The 22,048-nt window shown below is 53.9% G+C and overlaps 1 protein-coding gene across 4 annotated transcripts in view; it reads left to right on the top strand.

The window, feature by feature from the left end:
• LOC125721983 (NACHT, LRR and PYD domains-containing protein 3-like) overlaps window positions 1-21,504 on the top strand; it is a 64,878-nt gene extending 43,374 nt beyond the window's left edge. For all 4 annotated transcript variants that reach the window (XM_048998212.1, XM_048998214.1, XM_048998211.1 and 1 more), the window contains 3 exons: window positions 18,419-18,592; window positions 18,707-18,753; window positions 20,156-21,504. In XM_048998212.1, coding sequence (XP_048854169.1) covers window positions 18,419-18,592; window positions 18,707-18,753; window positions 20,156-20,679 — 745 coding nt within the window. In that variant the 3' untranslated portion in view covers window positions 20,680-21,504. The remainder of the gene's footprint in view (window positions 1-18,418; window positions 18,593-18,706; window positions 18,754-20,155) is intronic.
• The last annotated feature ends 544 nt before the right edge of the window (window positions 21,505-22,048 follow it).

The following is a 22,048-nucleotide window of genomic DNA, read 5'->3' as shown; positions in this document are numbered from 1 at the left end:
ACGCGTGTGTGAGAGTGTCTGCGGCAGGGTACGCGTGTGTGAGAGTGTCTGCGGCAGGGTACGCGTGTGTGAGAGTGTCTGCGGCAGGGTGCGTGTGTGAGAGTGTCTGCGGCAGGGTGCGTGTGTGTGAGACTGTCTGCGACAGGGTAGGCGTGTGTGAGAGTGTCTGCGGCAGGGTACGCGTGTGTGAGAGTGTCTGCGGCAGGGTGCGTGTGTGAGAGACTGTCTGCGACAGGGTACGCGTGTGTGAGAGTGTCTGCGACAGTGTACGCGTGTGTGAGAGTGTCTGCGGCAGGGTGCGTGTGTGAGAGTGTCTGCGGCAGGGTACGCGTGTGTGAGAGTGTCTGCGGCAGGGTGCGTGTGTGAGAGTGTCTGCGGCAGGGTACGCGTGTGTGAGAGTGTCTGCGGCAGGGTACGCGTGTGTGAGAGTGTCTGCGGCAGGGTATGCGTGTGTGAGAGTGTCTGCGGCAGGGTGCGTGTCTGATAGTGTATGTGTTTGTGAGAGTGTCTGCGGCAGGGTACGCGTGTGTGAGAGTATCTGCGGCAGGGTACGTGTCTGTGAGAGTGTCTGCGGCAGAGTACGCGTGTGTGAGAGTGTCTGCGGCAGGGTACGCGTGTGTGAGAGTGTCTGCGGCAGGGTACGCGTGTGTGAGAGTGTCTGCGGCAGGGTGCGTGTGTGAGAGTGTCTGCGGCAGGGTGCGTGTGTGTGAGACTGTCTGCGTCAGGGTAGGCGTGTGTGAGAGTGTCTGCGGCAGGGTACGCGTGTGTGAGAGTGTCTGCGGCAGGGTATGCGTGTGTGAGAGTGTCTGCGGCAGGGTGCGTGTCTGATAGTGTATGTGTTTGTGAGAGTGTCTGCGGCAGGGTACGCGTGTGTGAGAGTATCTGCGGCAGGGTACGTGTCTGTGAGAGTGTCTGCGGCAGAGTACGCGTGTGTGAGAGTGTCTGCGGCAGGGTACGCGTGTGTGAGAGTGTCTGCGGCAGGGTACGCGTGTGTGAGAGTGTCTGCGGCAGGGTGCGTGTGTGAGAGTGTCTGCGGCAGGGTGCGTGTGTGTGAGACTGTCTGCGACAGGGTAGGCGTGTGTGAGAGTGTCTGCGGCAGGGTACGCGTGTGTGAGAGTGTCTGCGGCAGGGTGCGTGTGTGAGAGACTGTCTGCGACAGGGTACGCGTGTGTGAGAGTGTCTGCGACAGTGTACGCGTGTGTGAGAGTGTCTGCGGCAGGGTGCGTGTGTGAGAGTGTCTGCGGCAGGGTACGCGTGTGTGAGAGTGTCTGCGGCAGGGTGCGTGTGTGAGAGTGTCTGCGGCAGGGTACGCGTGTGTGAGAGTGTCTGCGGCAGGGTACGCGTGTGTGAGAGTGTCTGCGGCAGGGTATGCGTGTGTGAGAGTGTCTGCGGCAGGGTGCGTGTCTGATAGTGTATGTGTTTGTGAGAGTGTCTGCGGCAGGGTACGCGTGTGTGAGAGTATCTGCGGCAGGGTACGTGTCTGTGAGAGTGTCTGCGGCAGAGTACGCGTGTGTGAGAGTGTCTGCGGCAGGGTACGCGTGTGTGAGAGTGTCTGCGGCAGGGTACGCGTGTGTGAGAGTGTCTGCGGCAGGGTGCGTGTGTGAGAGTGTCTGCGGCAGGGTACGCGTGTGTGAGAGTGTCTGCGGCAGGGTGCGTGTGTGAGAGACTGTCTGCGACAGGGTACGCGTGTGTGAGAGTGTCTGCGACAGTGTACGCGTGTGTGAGAGTGTCTGCGGCAGGGTACGCGTGTGTGAGAGTGTCTGCGGCAGGGTGCGTGTGTGAGAGACTGTCTGCGACAGGGTACGCGTGTGTGAGAGTGTCTGCGACAGTGTACGCGTGTGTGAGAGTGTCTGCGGCAGGGTACGCGTGTGTGAGAGTGTCTGCGGCAGGGTACGCGTGTGTGAGAGTGTCTGCGGCAGGGTACGCGTGTGTGAGAGTGTCTGCGGCAGGGTACGCGTGTAAGAGTGTCTGCGGCAGGGTACGCGTGTGTGAGAGTGTCTGCGGCAGGGTGCGTGTGTGAGAGTGTCTGCGGCAGGGTGCGTGTGTGAGAGTGTCTGCGGCAGGGTGCGTGTGTGTGAGACTGTCTGCGACAGGGTAGGCGTGTGTGAGAGTGTCTGCGGCAGGGTACGCGTGTGTGAGAGTGTCTGCGGCAGGGTATGCGTGTGTGAGAGTGTCTGCGGCAGGGTGCGTGTCTGATAGTGTATGTGTTTGTGAGAGTGTCTGCGGCAGGGTACGCGTGTGTGAGAGTATCTGCGGCAGGGTACGTGTCTGTGAGAGTGTCTGCGGCAGAGTACGCGTGTGTGAGAGTGTCTGCGGCAGGGTACGCGTGTGTGAGAGTGTCTGCGGCAGGGTACGCGTGTGTGAGAGTGTCTGCGGCAGGGTGCGTGTGTGAGAGTGTCTGCGGCAGGGTGCGTGTGTGTGAGACTGTCTGCGACAGGGTAGGCGTGTGTGAGAGTGTCTGCGGCAGGGTACGCGTGTGTGAGAGTGTCTGCGGCAGGGTGCGTGTGTGAGAGACTGTCTGCGACAGGGTACGCGTGTGTGAGAGTGTCTGCGACAGTGTACGCGTGTGTGAGAGTGTCTGCGGCAGGGTGCGTGTGTGAGAGTGTCTGCGGCAGGGTACGCGTGTGTGAGAGTGTCTGCGGCAGGGTGCGTGTGTGAGAGTGTCTGCGGCAGGGTACGCGTGTGTGAGAGTGTCTGCGGCAGGGTACGCGTGTGTGAGAGTGTCTGCGGCAGGGTATGCGTGTGTGAGAGTGTCTGCGGCAGGGTGCGTGCCTGATAGTGTATGTGTTTGTGAGAGTGTCTGCGGCAGGGTACGCGTGTGTGAGAGTATCTGCGGCAGGGTACGTGTCTGTGAGAGTGTCTGCGGCAGAGTACGCGTGTGTGAGAGTGTCTGCGGCAGGGTACGCGTGTGTGAGAGTGTCTGCGGCAGGGTACGCGTGTGTGAGAGTGTCTGCGGCAGGGTGCGTGTGTGAGAGTGTCTGCGGCAGGGTGCGTGTGTGTGAGACTGTCTGCGACAGGGTAGGCGTGTGTGAGAGTGTCTGCGGCAGGGTACGCGTGTGTGAGAGTGTCTGCGGCAGGGTGCGTGTGTGAGAGACTGTCTGCGACAGGGTACGCGTGTGTGAGAGTGTCTGCGACAGTGTACGCGTGTGTGAGAGTGTCTGCGGCAGGGTACTCGTGTGTGAGAGTGTCTGCGGCAGTGTACGCGTGTGTGAGAGTGTCTGCGGCAGGGTACGCGTGTGTGAGAGTGTCTGCGGCAGGGTACGCGTGTGTGAGAGTGTCTGCGGCAGGGTACGCGTGTGTGAGAGTGTCTGCGGCAGGGTACGCGTGTGTGAGAGTGTCTGCGGCAGTGTACGCGTGTGTGAGAGTGTCTGCGGCAGGGTACGCGTGTGTGAGAGTGTCTGCGGCAGGGTACGCGTGTAAGAGTGTCTGCGGCAGGGTACGCGTGTGTGAGAGTGTCTGCGGCAGGGTGCGTGTGTGAGAGTGTCTGCGGCAGGGTACGCGTGTGTGAGAGTGTCTGCGGCAGGGTACGCGTGTGTGAGAGTGTCTGCGGCAGGGTGCGTGTGTGAGAGTGTCTGCGGCAGGGTACGCGTGTGTGAGAGTGTCTGCGGCAGGGTGCGTGTGTGAGACTGTCTGCGGCAGGGTACGCGTGTGTGAGAGTGTCTGCGACAGTGTACGCGTGTGTGAGAGTGTCTGCGGCAGTGTACGCGTGTGTGAGAGTGTCTGCGGCAGGGTACGCGTGTGTGAGAGTGTCTGCGGCAGGGTGCGTGTGTGAGAGTGTCTGCGGCAGGGTACGCGTGTGTGAGAGTGTCTGCGGCAGGGTGCGTGTGTGAGAGTGTCTGCGGCAGGGTACGCGTGTGTGAGAGTGTCTGCGGCAGGGTACGCGTGTGTGAGAGTGTCTGCGGCAGGGTATGCGTGTGTGAGAGTGTCTGCGGCAGGGTGCGTGTCTGATAGTGTATGTGTTTGTGAGAGTGTCTGCGGCAGGGTACCCGTGTGTGAGAGTATCTGCGGCAGGGTACGTGTCTGTGAGAGTGTCTGCGGCAGAGTACGCGTGTGTGAGAGTGTCTGCGGCAGGGTACGCGTGTGTGAGAGTGTCTGCGGCAGGGTACGCGTGTGTGAGAGTGTCTGCGGCAGGGTGCGTGTGTGAGAGTGTCTGCGGCAGGGTGCGTGTGTGTGAGACTGTCTGCGACAGGGTAGGCGTGTGTGAGAGTGTCTGCGGCAGGGTACGCGTGTGTGAGAGTGTCTGCGGCAGGGTGCGTGTGTGAGAGACTGTCTGCGACAGGGTACGCGTGTGTGAGAGTGTCTGCGACAGTGTACGCGTGTGTGAGAGTGTCTGCGGCAGGGTGCGTGTGTGAGAGTGTCTGCGGCAGGGTACGCGTGTGTGAGAGTGTCTGCGGCAGGGTGCGTGTGTGAGAGTGTCTGCGGCAGGGTACGCGTGTGTGAGAGTGTCTGCGGCAGGGTACGCGTGTGTGAGAGTGTCTGCGGCAGGGTATGCGTGTGTGAGAGTGTCTGCGGCAGGGTGCGTGTCTGATAGTGTATGTGTTTGTGAGAGTGTCTGCGGCAGGGTACGCGTGTGTGAGAGTATCTGCGGCAGGGTACGTGTCTGTGAGAGTGTCTGCGGCAGAGTACGCGTGTGTGAGAGTGTCTGCGGCAGGGTACGCGTGTGTGAGAGTGTCTGCGGCAGGGTACGCGTGTGTGAGAGTGTCTGCGGCAGGGTGCGTGTGTGAGAGTGTCTGCGGCAGGGTGCGTGTGTGTGAGACTGTCTGCGTCAGGGTAGGCGTGTGTGAGAGTGTCTGCGGCAGGGTACGCGTGTGTGAGAGTGTCTGCGGCAGGGTATGCGTGTGTGAGAGTGTCTGCGGCAGGGTGCGTGTCTGATAGTGTATGTGTTTGTGAGAGTGTCTGCGGCAGGGTACGCGTGTGTGAGAGTATCTGCGGCAGGGTACGTGTCTGTGAGAGTGTCTGCGGCAGAGTACGCGTGTGTGAGAGTGTCTGCGGCAGGGTACGCGTGTGTGAGAGTGTCTGCGGCAGGGTACGCGTGTGTGAGAGTGTCTGCGGCAGGGTGCGTGTGTGAGAGTGTCTGCGGCAGGGTGCGTGTGTGTGAGACTGTCTGCGACAGGGTAGGCGTGTGTGAGAGTGTCTGCGGCAGGGTACGCGTGTGTGAGAGTGTCTGCGGCAGGGTGCGTGTGTGAGAGACTGTCTGCGACAGGGTACGCGTGTGTGAGAGTGTCTGCGACAGTGTACGCGTGTGTGAGAGTGTCTGCGGCAGGGTGCGTGTGTGAGAGTGTCTGCGGCAGGGTACGCGTGTGTGAGAGTGTCTGCGGCAGGGTGCGTGTGTGAGAGTGTCTGCGGCAGGGTACGCGTGTGTGAGAGTGTCTGCGGCAGGGTACGCGTGTGTGAGAGTGTCTGCGGCAGGGTATGCGTGTGTGAGAGTGTCTGCGGCAGGGTGCGTGTCTGATAGTGTATGTGTTTGTGAGAGTGTCTGCGGCAGGGTACGCGTGTGTGAGAGTATCTGCGGCAGGGTACGTGTCTGTGAGAGTGTCTGCGGCAGAGTACGCGTGTGTGAGAGTGTCTGCGGCAGGGTACGCGTGTGTGAGAGTGTCTGCGGCAGGGTACGCGTGTGTGAGAGTGTCTGCGGCAGGGTGCGTGTGTGAGAGTGTCTGCGGCAGGGTGCGTGTGTGTGAGACTGTCTGCGACAGGGTAGGCGTGTGTGAGAGTGTCTGCGGCAGGGTACGCGTGTGTGAGAGTGTCTGCGGCAGGGTGCGTGTGTGAGAGACTGTCTGCGACAGGGTACGCGTGTGTGAGAGTGTCTGCGACAGTGTACGCGTGTGTGAGAGTGTCTGCGGCAGGGTACTCGTGTGTGAGAGTGTCTGCGGCAGTGTACGCGTGTGTGAGAGTGTCTGCGGCAGGGTACGCGTGTGTGAGAGTGTCTGCGGCAGGGTACGCGTGTGTGAGAGTGTCTGCGGCAGGGTACGCGTGTGTGAGAGTGTCTGCGGCAGGGTACGCGTGTGTGAGAGTGTCTGCGGCAGTGTACGCGTGTGTGAGAGTGTCTGCGGCAGGGTACGCGTGTGTGAGAGTGTCTGCGGCAGGGTACGCGTGTGTGAGAGTGTCTGCGGCAGGGTACGCGTGTGTGAGAGTGTCTGCGGCAGGGTACGCGTGTGTGAGAGTGTCTGCGGCAGGGTACGCGTCTGTGAGAGTGTCTGCGGCAGGGTACGCGTGTGTGAGAGTGTCTGCGGCAGGGTACGCGTGTGTGAGAGTGTCAGCGGCAGGGTACGCGTGTGTGAGAGTGTCTGCGGCAGGGTGCGTGTGTGAGAGTGTCTGCGGCAGGGTGCGTGTGTGTGAGACTGTCTGCGACAGGGTAGGCGTGTGTGAGAGTGTCAGCGGCAGGGTACGCGTGTGTGAGAGACTGTCTGCGACAGGGTACGCGTGTGTGAGAGTGTCTGCGACAGGGTACGCGTGTGTGAGAGTGTCTGCGAGTGTACGCGTGTGTGAGAGTGTCTGCGGCAGGGTACTCGTGTGTGAGAGTGTCTGCGGCAGTGTACGCGTGTGTGAGAGTGTCTGCGGCAGTGTACGCGTGTGTGAGAGTGTCTGCGGCAGGGTACGCGTGTGTGAGAGTGTCTGCGGCAGGGTACGCGTGTGTGAGAGTGTCTGCGGCAGGGTGCGTGTGTGAGAGTGTCTGCGGCAGGGTGCGTGTGTGTGAGACTGTCTGCGACAGGGTAGGCGTGTGTGAGAGTGTCTGCGGCAGGGTGCGTGTGTGAGAGACTGTCTGCGACAGGGTACGCGTGTGTGAGAGTGTCTGCGACAGGGTACGCGTGTGTGAGAGTGTCTGCGAGTGTACGCGTGTGTGAGAGTGTCTGCGGCAGGGTACTCGTGTGTGAGAGTGTCTGCGGCAGTGTACGCGTGTGTGAGAGTGTCTGCGGCAGGGTACGCGTGTGTGAGAGTGTCTGCGGCAGGGTACGCGTGTGTGAGAGTGTCTGCGGCAGGGTACGCGTGTGTGAGAGTGTCTGCGGCAGGGTACGCGTGTGTGAGAGTGTCTGCGGCAGTGTACGCGTGTGTGAGAGTGTCTGCGGCAGGGTACGCGTGTGTGAGAGTGTCTGCGGCAGGGTACGCGTGTGTGAGAGTGTCTGCGGCAGGGTTCGTGTCTAATAGTGTATGTGTTTGTGAGAGTGTCTGTGGCAGGATACGTGTCTGTGAGAGTGTCTGCGGCAGGGTACGCGTGTGTGAGAGTGTCTGCGGCAGGGTTCGTGTCTAATAGTGTATGTGTTTGTGAGAGTGTCTGTGGCAGGATACGTGTCTGTGAGAGTGTCTGCGGCAGGGTACGTGTGTGTGAGAGTGTCTGTGGCAGGGTACGTGTGTGTGAGAGTGTCTGCGGCAGGGTACGCGTGTGTGAGAGTGTCTGTGGCAGGGTACGCGTGTGTGTGAGAGTGTCTGCGGCAGGGTACGCCTGTGTGAGAGTGTCTGCGGCAGGGTACGCGTGTGTGAGAGTGTCTGCGGCAGGGTACGCGTGTGTGAGAGTGTCTGCGGCAGGGTACGCGTGTGTGTGAGAGTGTCTGCGGCAGGGTGCGTGTGTGAGAGACTGTCTGCGACAGGGTACGCGTGTGTGAGAGTGTCTGCGACAGGGTACGCGTGTGTGAGAGTGTCTGCGAGTGTACGCGTGTGTGAGAGTGTCTGCGGCAGGGTACTCGTGTGTGAGAGTGTCTGCGGCAGTGTACGCGTGTGTGAGAGTGTCTGCGGCAGTGTACGCGTGTGTGAGAGTGTCTGCGGCAGGGTACGCGTGTGTGAGAGTGTCTGCGGCAGGGTACGCGTGTGTGAGAGTGTCTGCGGCAGGGTACGCGTGTGTGAGAGTGTCTGCGGCAGGGTACGCGTGTGTGAGAGTGTCTGCGGCAGTGTACGCGTGTGTGAGAGTGTCTGCGGCAGGGTACGCGTGTGTGAGAGTGTCTGCGGCAGGGTACGCGTGTGTGAGAGTGTCTGCGGCAGGGTACGCGTGTGTGAGAGTGTCTGCGGCAGGGTTCGTGTCTAATAGTGTATGTGTTTGTGAGAGTGTCTGTGGCAGGATACGTGTCTGTGAGAGTGTCTGCGGCAGGGTACGCGTGTGTGAGAGTGTCTGCGGCAGGGTTCGTGTCTAATAGTGTATGTGTTTGTGAGAGTGTCTGTGGCAGGATACGTGTCTGTGAGAGTGTCTGCGGCAGGGTACGTGTGTGTGAGAGTGTCTGTGGCAGGGTACGTGTGTGTGAGAGTGTCTGCGGCAGGGTACGCGTGTGTGAGAGTGTCTGTGGCAGGGTACGCGTGTGTGTGAGAGTGTCTGCGGCAGGGTACGCCTGTGTGAGAGTGTCTGCGGCAGGGTACGCGTGTGTGAGAGTGTCTGCGGCAGGGTACGCGTGTGTGAGAGTGTCTGCGGCAGGGTACGCGTGTGTGTGAGAGTGTCTGCGGCAGGGTACGCGTGTGTGAGAGTGTCTGCGGCAGGGTACGCGTGTGTGAGAGTGTCTGTGGCAGGGTTCGTGTCTGATAGTGTATGTGTTTGTGAGAGTGTCTGTGGCAGGGTACGCGTGTGTGAGATTTTCTGTGACAGGGTACGTGTGTGTGAGACTGTCTGCGACAGGGTACGCGTGTGTGAGAGTGTCTGCGGCAGGGTACGCGTGTGTGAGAGTGTCTGCGGCAGGGTGCGTGTGTGAGAGTGTCTGCGGCAGGGTACGCGTGTGTGAGAGTGTCTGCGGCAGGGTACGCGTGTGTGAGTGTCTGCGACAGGGTACGCGTGTGTGAGAGTGTCTGCGACAGGGTACGCGTGTGTGAGAGTGTCTGCGGCAGGGTACGCGTGTGTGAGTGTCTGCGACAGGGTACGCGTGTGTGAGAGTGTCTGCGGCAGGGTGCGTGTGTGAGAGTGTCTGCGACAGGGTACGCGTGTGTGAGAGTGTCTGCGACAGGGTACGCGTGTGTGAGAGTGTCTGCGACAGGGTACGTGAGTGTGAGAGTGTCTGCGGCAGGGTACGCGTGTGTGAGTGTCTGCGACTGGATACGCGTGTGTGACAGTGTCTGCGGCAGGATACGCGTGAGTGAGAGTGTCTGCGACAGGGTACGTGTGTGTGAGAGTGTCTGCGACAGGGTACGTGTGTGTGAGAGTGTCTGCGACAGGGTACGCGTGTGTGAGAGTGTCTGCGGCAGGGTACGCGTGTGTGAGTGTCTGCGACAGGGTACGCGTGTGTGAGAGTGTCTGCGGCAGGGTGCGTGTGTGAGAGTGTCTGCGGCAGGATACGCGTGTGTGAGAGTGTCTGCGACAGGGTACGTGTGTGTGAGAGTGTCTGCGACAGGGTACGTGTGTGTGAGAGTGTCTGCGACAGGGTACGTGAGTGTGAGAGTGTCTGCGGCAGGGTACGCGTGTGTGAGTGTCTGCGACTGGGTACGCGTGTGTGAGAGTGTCTGCGGCAGGGTACACGTGTGAGAGTGTCTGCGGCAGGGTACGCGTGTGTGAGAGTGTCTGCGGCAGCGTGCGTGTGTGAGAGTGTCTGCGGCAGGGTACGCGTTTGTGAGACTGTCTGCGACAGGGTACGCGTGTGTGAGAGTGTCTGCGGCAGGGTACGCGTGTGTGAGAGTGTCTGCGGCAGGGTGCGTGTGTGAGAGTGTCTGCGGCAGGGTACGTGTGTGTGAGTCTGTCTGCGACAGGGTACGCGTGTGTGAGTGTCTGCGACAGTGTACGCGTGTGTGAGAGTGTCTGCGGCAGGGTACGCGTGTGTGAGAGTGTCTGCGGCAGGGTGCGTGTGTGAGAGTGTCTGCGGCAGGGTACGCGTGTGTGAGAGTGTCTGCGGCAGGGTACGCGTGTGTGAGTGTCTGCGACAGGGTACGCGTGTGTGAGAGTGTCTGCGACAGGGTACGCGTGTGTGAGAGTGTCTGCGGCAGGGTACGCGTGTGTGAGTGTCTGCGACAGGGTACGCGTGTGTGAGAGTGTCTGCGGCAGGGTGCGTGTGTGAGAGTGTCTGCGACAGGGTACGCGTGTGTGAGAGTGTCTGCGACAGGGTACGCGTGTGTGAAAGTGTCTGCGACAGGGTACGTGAGTGTGAGAGTGTCTGCGGCAGGGTACGCGTGTGTGAGTGTCTGCGACTGGATACGCGTGTGTGAGAGTGTCTGCGGCAGGATACGCGTGAGTGAGAGTGTCTGCGACAGGGTACGTGTGTGTGAGAGTGTCTGCGACAGGGTACGTGTGTGTGAGAGTGTCTGCGACAGGGTACGTGTGTGTGAGAGTGTCTGCGGCAGGGTACGCGTGTGTGAGTGTCTGCGACAGGGTACGCGTGTGTGAGAGTGTCTGCGGCAGGGTGCGTGTGTGAGAGTGTCTGCGGCAGGATACGCGTGTGTGAGAGTGTCTGCGACAGGGTACGTGTGTGTGAGAGTGTCTGCGACAGGGTACGTGTGTGTGAGAGTGTCTGCGACAGGGTACGTGAGTGTGAGAGTGTCTGCGGCAGGGTACGCGTGTGTGAGTGTCTGCGACTGGGTACGCGTGTGTGAGAGTGTCTGCGGCAGGGTACACGTGTGAGAGTGTCTGCGGCAGGGTACGCGTGTGTGAGAGTGTCTGCGGCAGCGTGCGTGTGTGAGAGTGTCTGCGGCAGGGTACGCGTTTGTGAGACTGTCTGCGACAGGGTACGCGTGTGTGAGAGTGTCTGCGGCAGGGTACGCGTGTGTGAGAGTGTCTGCGGCAGGGTGCGTGTGTGAGAGTGTCTGCGGCAGGGTACGTGTGTGTGAGTCTGTCTGCGACAGGGTACGCGTGTGTGAGTGTCTGCGACAGTGTACGCGTGTGTGAGAGTGTCTGCGGCAGGGTACGCGTGTGTGAGAGTGTCTGCGGCAGGGTTCGTGTCTGATAGTGTATGTGTTTGTGAGAGTGTCTGTGGCAGGGTACGCGTGTGTGAGAGTGTCTGCGGCAGGGTACGCATGTGTGAGAGTGTCTGCGGCAGGGTACGCATGTGTGAGAGTGTCTGCGGCAGGGTACGTGTGTGTGAGAGTGTCTGTGGCAGAGTATGTGTGTGAGAGAGTCTGCGGCAGGGTACGTGTCTGTGAGAGTGTCTGCGGCAGGGTTCGTGTCTGATAGTGTATGTGTTTGTGAGAGTGTCTGTGGCAGGGTACGTGTCTGTGAGAGTGTCTGCGGCAGTGTACGCATGTGTGAGAGTGTCTGCGGCAGGGTACGCGTGTGTGAGAGTGTCTGCGGCAGGGTACGTGTGTGTGAGAGTGTCTGCGGCAGGGTTCGTGTCTGATAGTGTATGTGTTTGTGAGAGTGTCTGTGGCAGGGTACGCGTGTGTGAGAGTGTCTGCGGCAGGGTTCGTGTCTGATAGTGTATGTGTTTGTGAGAGTGTCTGTGGCAGGGTACGCATGTGTGAGAGTGTCTGCGGCAGGGTACGTGTGTGTGAGAGTGTCTGCGGCAGGGTTCGTGTCTAATAGTGTATGTGTTTGTGAGAGTGTCTGTGGCAGGATACGTGTCTGTGAGAGTGTCTGCGGCAGGGTACGTGTGTGTGAGAGTGTCTGTGGCAGGGTACGTGTGTGTGAGAGTGTCTGCGGCAGGGTACGCGTGTGTGAGAGTGTCTGCGGCAGGGTACGCGTGTGTGTGAGAGTGTCTGCGGCAGGGTACGCGTGTGTGAGAGTGTCTGCGGCAGGGTACGCGTGTGTGAGAGTGTCTGCGGCAGGGTACGCGTGTGTGAGAGTGTCTGCGGCAGGGTACGCGTGTGTGTGAGAGTGTCTGCGGCAGGGTACGCGTGTGTGAGAGTGTCTGCGGCAGGGTACGCGTGTGTGAGAGTGTCTGTGGCAGGGTTCGTGTCTGATAGTGTATGTGTTTGTGAGAGTGTCTGTGGCAGGGTACGCGTGTGTGAGATTTTCTGTGACAGGGTACGTGTGTGTGAGACTGTCTGCGACAGGGTACGCGTGTGTGAGAGTGTCTGCGGCAGGGTACGCGTGTGTGAGAGTGTCTGCGGCAGGGTGCGTGTGTGAGAGTGTCTGCGGCAGGGTACGCGTGTGTGAGAGTGTCTGCGGCAGGGTACGCGTGTGTGAGTGTCTGCGACAGGGTACGCGTGTGTGAGAGTGTCTGCGACAGGGTACGCGTGTGTGAGAGTGTCTGCGGCAGGGTACGCGTGTGTGAGTGTCTGCGACAGGGTACGCGTGTGTGAGAGTGTCTGCGGCAGGGTGCGTGTGTGAGAGTGTCTGCGACAGGGTACGCGTGTGTGAGAGTGTCTGCGACAGGGTACGCGTGTGTGAAAGTGTCTGCGACAGGGTACGTGAGTGTGAGAGTGTCTGCGGCAGGGTACGCGTGTGTGAGTGTCTGCGACTGGATACGCGTGTGTGAGAGTGTCTGCGGCAGGATACGCGTGAGTGAGAGTGTCTGCGACAGGGTACGTGTGTGTGAGAGTGTCTGCGACAGGGTACGTGTGTGTGAGAGTGTCTGCGACAGGGTACGTGTGTGTGAGAGTGTCTGCGGCAGGGTACGCGTGTGTGAGTGTCTGCGACAGGGTACGCGTGTGTGAGAGTGTCTGCGGCAGGGTGCGTGTGTGAGAGTGTCTGCGGCAGGATACGCGTGTGTGAGAGTGTCTGCGACAGGGTACGTGTGTGTGAGAGTGTCTGCGACAGGGTACGTGTGTGTGAGAGTGTCTGCGACAGGGTACGTGAGTGTGAGAGTGTCTGCGGCAGGGTACGCGTGTGTGAGTGTCTGCGACTGGGTACGCGTGTGTGAGAGTGTCTGCGGCAGGGTACACGTGTGAGAGTGTCTGCGGCAGGGTACGCGTGTGTGAGAGTGTCTGCGGCAGCGTGCGTGTGTGAGAGTGTCTGCGGCAGGGTACGCGTTTGTGAGACTGTCTGCGACAGGGTACGCGTGTGTGAGAGTGTCTGCGGCAGGGTACGCGTGTGTGAGAGTGTCTGCGGCAGGGTGCGTGTGTGAGAGTGTCTGCGGCAGGGTACGTGTGTGTGAGTCTGTCTGCGACAGGGTACGCGTGTGTGAGTGTCTGCGACAGTGTACGCGTGTGTGAGAGTGTCTGCGGCAGGGTACGCGTGTGTGAGAGTGTCTGCGGCAGGGTTCGTGTCTGATAGTGTATGTGTTTGTGAGAGTGTCTGTGGCAGGGTACGCGTGTGTGAGAGTGTCTGCGGCAGGGTACGCATGTGTGAGAGTGTCTGCGGCAGGGTACGCATGTGTGAGAGTGTCTGCGGCAGGGTACGTGTGTGTGAGAGTGTCTGTGGCAGAGTATGTGTGTGAGAGAGTCTGCGGCAGGGTACGTGTCTGTGAGAGTGTCTGCGGCAGGGTTCGTGTCTGATAGTGTATGTGTTTGTGAGAGTGTCTGTGGCAGGGTACGTGTCTGTGAGAGTGTCTGCGGCAGTGTACGCATGTGTGAGAGTGTCTGCGGCAGGGTACGCGTGTGTGAGAGTGTCTGCGGCAGGGTACGTGTGTGTGAGAGTGTCTGCGGCAGGGTTCGTGTCTGATAGTGTATGTGTTTGTGAGAGTGTCTGTGGCAGGGTACGCGTGTGTGAGAGTGTCTGCGGCAGGGTTCGTGTCTGATAGTGTATGTGTTTGTGAGAGTGTCTGTGGCAGGGTACGCATGTGTGAGAGTGTCTGCGGCAGGGTACGTGTCTGTGAGAGTGTCTGTGGCAGGGTACGCGTGTGTGTGAGAGTGTCTGCGGCAGGGTACGCGTGTGTGAGAGTGTCTGCGGCAGGGTACGTGTGTGTGAGAGTGTCTGTGGTAGGGTACGCGTGTGTGAGAGTGTCTGCGGCAGGGTACGCGTGTGTGAGAGTGTCTGCGGCAGGGTACGTGTGTGTGAGAGTGTCTGTGGTCGGGTACGCGTGTGTGAGAGTGTCTGCGGCAGGGTACGCGTGTGTGAGAGTGTCTGTGGTCGGGTACGCGTGTGTGAGAGTGTCTGCGGCAGGGTACGCGTGTGGGAGAGTGTCTGCGGCAGGGTACGCGTGTGTGAGACTGTCTGCGGCAGGGTACGCGTGTGTGAGAGTGTCTGCGGCAGGGTTCGTGTCTGTGATAGTGTATGTGTGTGTGAGAGTGTCTGTGGCAGGGTACGTGTCTGTGAGAGTGTCTGCGGCAGGGTACGCGTGTGTGAGAGTGTCTGCGGCAGGGTACGTGTCTGTGAGAGTGTCTGCGGCAGGGTACGCGTGTGTGAGAGTGTCTGCGGCAGGGTACGTGTGTGTGAGAGTGTCTGTGGTATGATTCGCGTGTGTAAGACTGTCTGCGGCAGGGTACGCGTGTGTGAGAGTGTCTGCGGCAGGGTTCGTGTCTGTGATAGTGTATGTGTGTGTGAGAGTGTCTGTGGCAGGGTACGTATGTGTGAGAGTGTCTGCGGCAGAGCACGCGTGTGTGAGAGTGTCTGCGGCAGGGTACGCGTGTGTGAGACTGTCTGCGGCAGGGTTTATGTCTGTGAGAGTGTCTGTGATAGTGTATGTGTGTGTGAGAGTGTCTGTGGCAGGGTACGCGAGTGTGAGAGTGTCTGCGACAGGGTACGTGTGTCTGAGAGTGTCTGCGGCAGGGTACGTGTCTGTGAGACTGTCTGTGATAGTGTACGTGTGTGTGAGAGTGTCTGTGACACCCCACCCCCAGTGCATTAGGTGACCTGCCCCACCCAGAGGTACAGGGGAAAAGAACCACTCCCCCAAACTAGAGGCTTGTGGACGTGGAAGGACTGGGGGGCGAGTGAAGTCAGTATTTAATGTGAGTCGTAGAGGGGAGAGGAAAAGAAAAGGAGAAAAACGCAAAGAACAACCTGAATTCCAGAAAAGTTCTTTAAATTTGAATGAAATAACAAATAAAACGCTTTCAAATCACATGAGCCTATATTTTATTCACAACAGAACATAGATAATATAACAAATGTTCAAACTGGGAAATTGTACACCTTTATCCATTAAATGAGCTCATTTCAAATTTGATGCCTGCTACATGTCCCAAAAAAGTCGGTACAGGGACAACAAATGGCTGAAAAAGCAAGAAAGTTTAAAAAGATTCAGCTGGGAGAACATCTAGCAACTAATTAAGTTAATTGATATCAGGTCTGTAACCTGATTAGCATTAAAAGGGATGTCAGAGAGGCAGAATCTCTCAGAAGTAAAGATGGGCAGAGGCTCTTCAATCTGTGTAAGAGTGAATAAAAAGATTGTGGGATACTTTAAAAACAATGTTCCTCAACGTGAAATTACAAAGGATTTGCAAATATCATCATGTACAGTGCACAACATCATCAAAAGATTGAGAGAAACTGGAGATATCTCTGTGCGTAAGGGACAAGGCCGAAGACCTGTATTGGATGCCCGTGGTCTTCGTGCCCTCAGACGACTCTGCATCACTCATCGGCATGATTGTGTCAATGACATTACTAAATGGGCCCAGGAATACTTCCAGAAAGCAGTCGGTAAACACAATCCGCCGTGCCATCTGCAGATGCCAGCTAAAGCTCTATCATGCAAAAAGGAAGCCATATCTGAACATGGTCCAGAAGCGCCGTCGTGTCCTGTGGGCCAAGACTCATGTGAAATGGACTGTTTCAAAGTGGGAAAATGTTCTGTGGTCAGACGAGTCCAAATGTGACATTCTTGTTGGTAATGAAGGGCGCCGTGTCCTCCGGGCTAAAGAGGAGGGAGACCTTCCAGCGTGTTATCAGCATTCAGTTCAAAAGCCAGCATCTCTGATGGTATGGGGGTGCATAAGTGCATACGGTATGGGCAGCTTGCATGTTTTGGAAGGAACTATGAATGCTGAAAGGTATATAAAGGTTTTAGAGCAACACATGCTCCCCTCCAGAGGACGTCTGTTTCAGGGAAGGCCTTGTGTATTTCAGCAGGACAATGCAAAACCACATACTGCAGCTATTACAACCACATGGCTTCGTCGGAGAAGAGCCCGGGTGCTGAATTGGCCTGTCTGCAGTCCAGATCTTTCACCTATAGAGAACATACAGTAATTACCTGTGACACCCATGGTGCACTGTGAGCAGGTATACAGGCCCACAGAGCATGCAGATAATTATCTGTGACACCCATTGTACACTGTGAGCAGGTATACAGGCCAACAGAGCATGCAGATAATTATCTGTGACACCCATGGTGCACTGTGAGCAGGTATACAGGCCGACAGAGCATGCAGATAATTATCTGTGACACCCATGGTGCACTGTGAGCAGGTATACAGGCCGACAGAGCATGCAGATAATTATCTGTGACACCCATTGTACACTGTGAGCAGGTATACAGGCCAACAGAGCATGCAGATAATTATCTGTGACACCCATGGTGCACTGTGAGCAGGTATACAGGCCCACAGAGCATGCAGATAATTATCTGTGACACCCATGGTGCACTGTGAGCAGGTATACAGGCTAACAGAGCATGCAGATAATTATCTGTGACACCCATTGTACATTGTGAGCAGGTATCAGTACTGACTATTTTTTATATTGAGTCACATGTTTTATGTGAATTACTTTGTACTGAACTGAAGGCCAGTATTTGTCACTGTGAATATGTTGTTGCAGACGTCCATCCAGAAATCAGAGCTGGGGGAAAAGATAAGGTCCTTATTCCAATTAATTTTTGGTACAAATATCAATGTGTCTGTTGCAGATGGAGGATTATATATTTTAGAGGTTAGTTTTTATTTCTAAGTTGCAGAATGTTGTCTCATCTGAGGAGGATTCAGTGTATTATGTGTGAGGTCCATTTTGGTTTTGATGCTGGATTCAGTTAGTAAATATTAGAAAAATTGCATATTCTTCAGTTAGTAAATATTACAAAAATTGCATATTCTCAACTCGTATTTATGGATTAAGTCTTCGAATGTCATGAAATGACTGTTACTGAAAAGGAGGTGGAGATGTGTAATCCCTTTCTGTTCCTGTGAGTGATAGTGAATAGTGATATTGTGAAGTAGGAAGTCCAGATTATTCCAGATTGGCGTGTATTTACAGGGTCAGAGAGTACAGTTAGTGATTTTAATGGCTTTCCACTGGGCTGTCAGTGCTGTGGAAATGGCAGCACTGTGTTGTTAAAGCAGTTTTGTTTCTTTAATGACATTTTGAGTAAGTCTGCATGTCTGAGATTTTTACAGTACAGCTGCTCCTGCTGTAAGCATGAGCTGCTGTTACTGCTGTAGTGTGACCATTTAGTTAAGTCTTGCAGTTGATTTTCTAAGTAATAATTAAGAAATATGAGCTTGTAATCCACCTTGAGATTTACTTTTCTGTAATGTGGAATGTTTGATTTTGTGTGTTTTGTTTTTCCAGCAAAAATGTGACATTAATGAGTTAAGAATTTGAAAGAATTTTTCTGAAATTATTCTGGACGAGTAATTTTATTTTTATTGATTTAAGTGGGAGACTCATCTATTGTTTTGAATAAGGGGGTGTAGTTAGGGGTAACCAAGTCAGACAGCCTGTGGGAGATGTAGATACTCAAGTACCAGATATTTCCAGTGTGAAATGGACCATCCTGATCAGCTGAATCCTAGGCATCTTCAGACAGTGAAAATATTATGGGTTTTTTTCCAGTTTATTGTGTAGTTTGATAGATTTGAAAAGGTATTAATGAAATTTAAATTTCATATGTTGAGGGTTTCATAAAAACACTGTAATGGCCGGTAACTGGAGGGTTGTGTTTGGTCTTTATCAGGTGTCAATAACACTGTAATGGCCGGTAACTGGAGGGCTGTGTTTGGTCTTTATCAGGTTTCAATAACACTATAATGGCCGGTAACTGGAGGGTTGTGTTTGGTCTTTATCAGGTTTCAATAACACTGTAATGGCCGGTAACTGGAGGGCTGTGTTTGGTCTTTATCAGGTTTCAATAACACTATAATGGCCGGTAACTAGAGGGCTGTGTTTGGTCTTTATCAGGTCTCAATAACACTGTAATGGCCGGTAACTGGAGGGTTGTGTTGGGTCTTTATCAGGTTTCAATAACACTGTAATGGCCTATAGATTTCTGCAGGGTAACCATCCGGTCTGGCGATTGGTTGTTAGGCATTTGGTTGAGGACCTTATGGAGTTCTTCTGATGTTAATGGTGCATCAAGCAGAGGTGGAGAGTTCAGGTGTAAGGAGTACAAATCCAGACCAAGATTTTGTTTCAACAAACCAGTTGAGTCTCTGACTGTGGTACTTTATATTCAACTGGTTGGTTGAAACAAAATCTTGATCTGGATTTGTACTCTCTGGACCTGAAATCTCCACCTCTGGCATCAAGGGCATCTGCTGTTTCATTGGTTAATATGGGTAAGTCTAGATTATTTTTAAATGATTCTATATCAACTGGATCTGGTTTTTCTTCTGAGAAGTGTAGGTTCTTATAAAATGTTCAAAAGATGTTAATTTTGCGTGATTATTGAAATATTTATTAGAGGAGTCACTTTTGCTTAAAAGTAATGCTTGTAATGGTCAGGTGATCTTATTTATTGTGGATTTTTTCCCCATCTTTCTGCAGACTGTCAGGCTGTAGAGTCACAGAAGAAGGCTGTTCTTCCCTGGCTTCAGCCCTGAGGTCAAACCCCTCATACCTGAGAGAGCTGGATCTGAGCTACAATCACCCAGGAGACTCAGGAGTGAAGCTGCTCTCTGCTGTACTGAAGGATCCCAGCTGTAAACTGGAGAAGCTGCAGTGAGTACAGAGTGTGTGTCTGACACGCTACAGATACTTATGCATGTATGTGAAGAAGAGGCACCAATTAATAAATGGATACAGCAGTATTATGTCATTCTGCTTCTCCTATAGTGTGGATCACGGTGGAAAGTGCAGGACCAGACCAGGCTTACAGAAATGTAAGTGTCTTTGCATGTTTTTATTAATAATACCATGAATACTATGTTATGGTTGTATTCACACAGTTGTTGTGATGAGTCTGGCTTTTTGCACTGTGTGTAGATGGATTTCCATGTTTGTGTTTAGGTGAGTTTCATGTCATTTTAGACAAACATCCAAACGAGAAACAAAATATCAGAATCATCACCAAAAACACTATCAATTCATTTAATCGTTTTTAAAAACATTTTTTACAAATGCTTTATAGCTGCTTGTATTATCTTCGTGTTTGTGTGGGAGTGTAGGGTGGTTAAATATATTCTGAATTAATTATACATCTTTAATTTCACAAAAAAAGAATCCTTTGCATTTGTTCTTTTTGCGGATGCCGTGCGTGTTTTCTGTGTGAAATTCGTTAGTATTGTCCTAAGGAGGCACCTGTAGGCAGTGAGACCGGACTCTCTCCTCAAGTGCAAAATGTGAATTTGTATTTTTACAGGGTGGTTCTGGAACATCCTTAATATTCATGAGAGAATATTACTGATTGGTCACTGAATCCCTTAAACCAGGGGAGCCCAAATCCAGTCCTGGAGGGCCAGAGTCCTGCACATTTTTGGGTTTCCCCTCATTTAACACACCTGATTCATCTCCTTGTGCTAATAACCACACAGCTCTTGAGCTGAATCATTTATGGTGGATCAGGGAAAGAACTTTGCTACACAGGCTCCGGCCCCCCAGGACTGGATTTGGACACCCCTACCTTAGGCAGAAGAAACAGGCAGCACAAGTCGATGTTAACTGGCCAATGAGGTAGTGCCCCTCTCATAAATATTAATCAGCCAGCCAATCGTGTAGGGCTTCACTCATGAATATTAAAAGGAAAAGCAGGTAAGGGATTGGTCCGTGGCAACCCCATTTGCACATGCGCAGCTCATTCACATCCATGTCAGCTGCCGTGCGTTACGGGAATATGCTGCTCCTTTCAGCCGGAGCTAGCGCTCACTGATCAGAGCAGACACAGGGAGATGAGTAACTGTACCGGGAAAGCAAGACCTCGCGCTTACAGGACAGTGCTGGCGACATTTGGAAAGTTGCTAAGGTTTGTCCAAAAGTCGCTAGATTTGTCGCTAGGCGCTTTTTGGAAGAAAAGTCGTCAAGGGGGTCTGAAAAGTCGCTAAATCTAGCGACAAAGTCGCTAAGTTGGCAACACTGGCTTTGTAATTTTATTTACCCGTAATTAAGCTGTTAGTTTAGCTCGCGCCCCATTTTGGCGGCTCTTCCCGCCACCGTCGCGCGCCCACTTCATGTTTCATAAACTTCAGTTCCCGCTTCGTTAGGGGAAGCTGTGCTGTTTTTATATCGTACAGAAACATAAAGTACAGGCGGCCTGATGGGATTAATAATTCTTCCTCCTGCCTACAGACTCCTGCCACCTGACGCTGGACCCCAACACAGCAAACAGATTCCTGTCTCTGTCAGGGGGGAACAGGAAGGTGACACGGGGGGCAGAGCAGCCATATCCTGATCATCCAGAGAGATTTGATGACTGGTGCCCTCAAGTTCTGTGCAGAGAGAGTCTGACTGGCCGCTGTTACTGGGAGACTGAGTGGGATGGAGATGAAGGCTGGATAGGAGTGACTTATAAAGGGATCGGGAGGAAAGGAGGGAGTTATGACTGTCAGCTTGGAGACAGTGACAAGTCATGGTGTCTGTACTGTGATACTGTCAGTTATTCTGTCTGGCACAATAATAAAGAGACTCTCATATCCATAGAGCCCTCAGGCTCCCGCAGAGTAGGAGTGTATCTGGACTGGGGGGCTGGTGCTCTGTCCTTCTACAGAGTCTCCTCTGATGGACTGACCCCCCTGCACAGATTCACCTCCTCATTCACTGAGTCCCTCTATCCAGGGTTTGGGGTTTATAGAAACTCCTCAGTGTCACTGTGATGTGTTGCTGGTTCTCCTGGCAAAAAGGTAAAATCTCTGCTTTTTAACCTTTATTATCCTTTTTACTCTGAAATGTACAGAACTGTGCAAAAGTCTTAGGCAGGCAAAGAAAATGATGTTTAGATTATCCTCCTGTTGGTGTAAAACTATGATATGATGCCTGTCAAAGTGTGTCAGCTTCGCCATTTCAGAACCTCTGCTAAAATCATCAGTATTTGCAGCGACCGTCCAGTGCAGCCATGTATTTTTTGACTTGGCCACTAGCAGACCTCATACAGCTAGTCAATCTCTCACTGACTTTTTAAACCAATATATTTAATTATTTAATTGAGCTGTTGGTGAAATTTTAACAAAATCATGGAACGGCTGAGGTGCCCCTGAGGAGAAGTTTGGGAACTGAAGCGGTGTTCATCTAGCCATCCAACTAGATATCAGTAACTTTTTAGAAAACAGAAGAAATTATTACTAGTTTTTTATTGTGTTACTCTTAATTTGCACACGTTCTAATGTTAAGTTGTGTTTTTTGTTCTTAGCCAAAGTACACTTGCTACCCAGATAAACAGCTTTAAACATTTCTTTGGACTGCCTAAGACTTTTGCACAGTACTGTATATTTGACAAAAGATAAATGATTGTGTTCAGTGAGCTGAATAACATGAAAAATATAGTTTTATAAGTTTTCTTTCTGAGTAAAATGTAACTAAATGTAATCCTGATTGAGGGGGGGCTTTCCCTCTCCCCTGTATATGTACATTTTATATATTTATGTCCATTTACTGTATTCCCTCCCTGTACAGTGACAATAAAGGCTTTCTGTTCTGTCCTATTAATGTCCTGCTTCAGCGTCACCCAAAGCATAACTGAGTAACATAATGAAACCACAGTCTGCTGGATTAAGTTAAATTCACTGTATTACTGCAGCTGAACAAAAGTAACACAATGACACTGAATCACACAAAAAACACTGGAAAATATAATTATATCCTGTTACTATCCTGGTTCAGTGGATAAAAGTAAATAAAATTATTAATGTATTTGAATAAATGAGTTTTGTTATTGTTAAATAATTTTTTGTTAAATAATTTGACTCCCCCTCCACCCTACTGTAAAAGGTCTGTTTTCTCCCCCTGTTGGACAGAACGGGCAGGTACCCAGACAGCCCTGCCACCCCCACTCCACTGTAAAAAGTCTGGTTATGCCCCCCGTCGGACAGAACGGGCAGCTGCCCAGGCAGCCTTGCCACAGCCAGACGACTGTACAGATATAGCCACACTGAAAAAAAAAATTAGTTAAAAAACAGAGAAATTCAGCAGCAGGGGCGCCAGAAAAAAAATTTAACAAAACATTGAATTGCTGTAAATTTAATAACA

Source organism: Brienomyrus brachyistius, unplaced genomic scaffold (genome assembly GCF_023856365.1).
Source record: "Brienomyrus brachyistius isolate T26 unplaced genomic scaffold, BBRACH_0.4 scaffold36, whole genome shotgun sequence".
NCBI classification, from domain to species: Eukaryota; Metazoa; Chordata; class Actinopteri; order Osteoglossiformes; family Mormyridae; genus Brienomyrus; species Brienomyrus brachyistius.
Note: the sequence above shows the minus strand (reverse complement) of the source record. Positions and strands in the feature narration are given on the sequence as shown.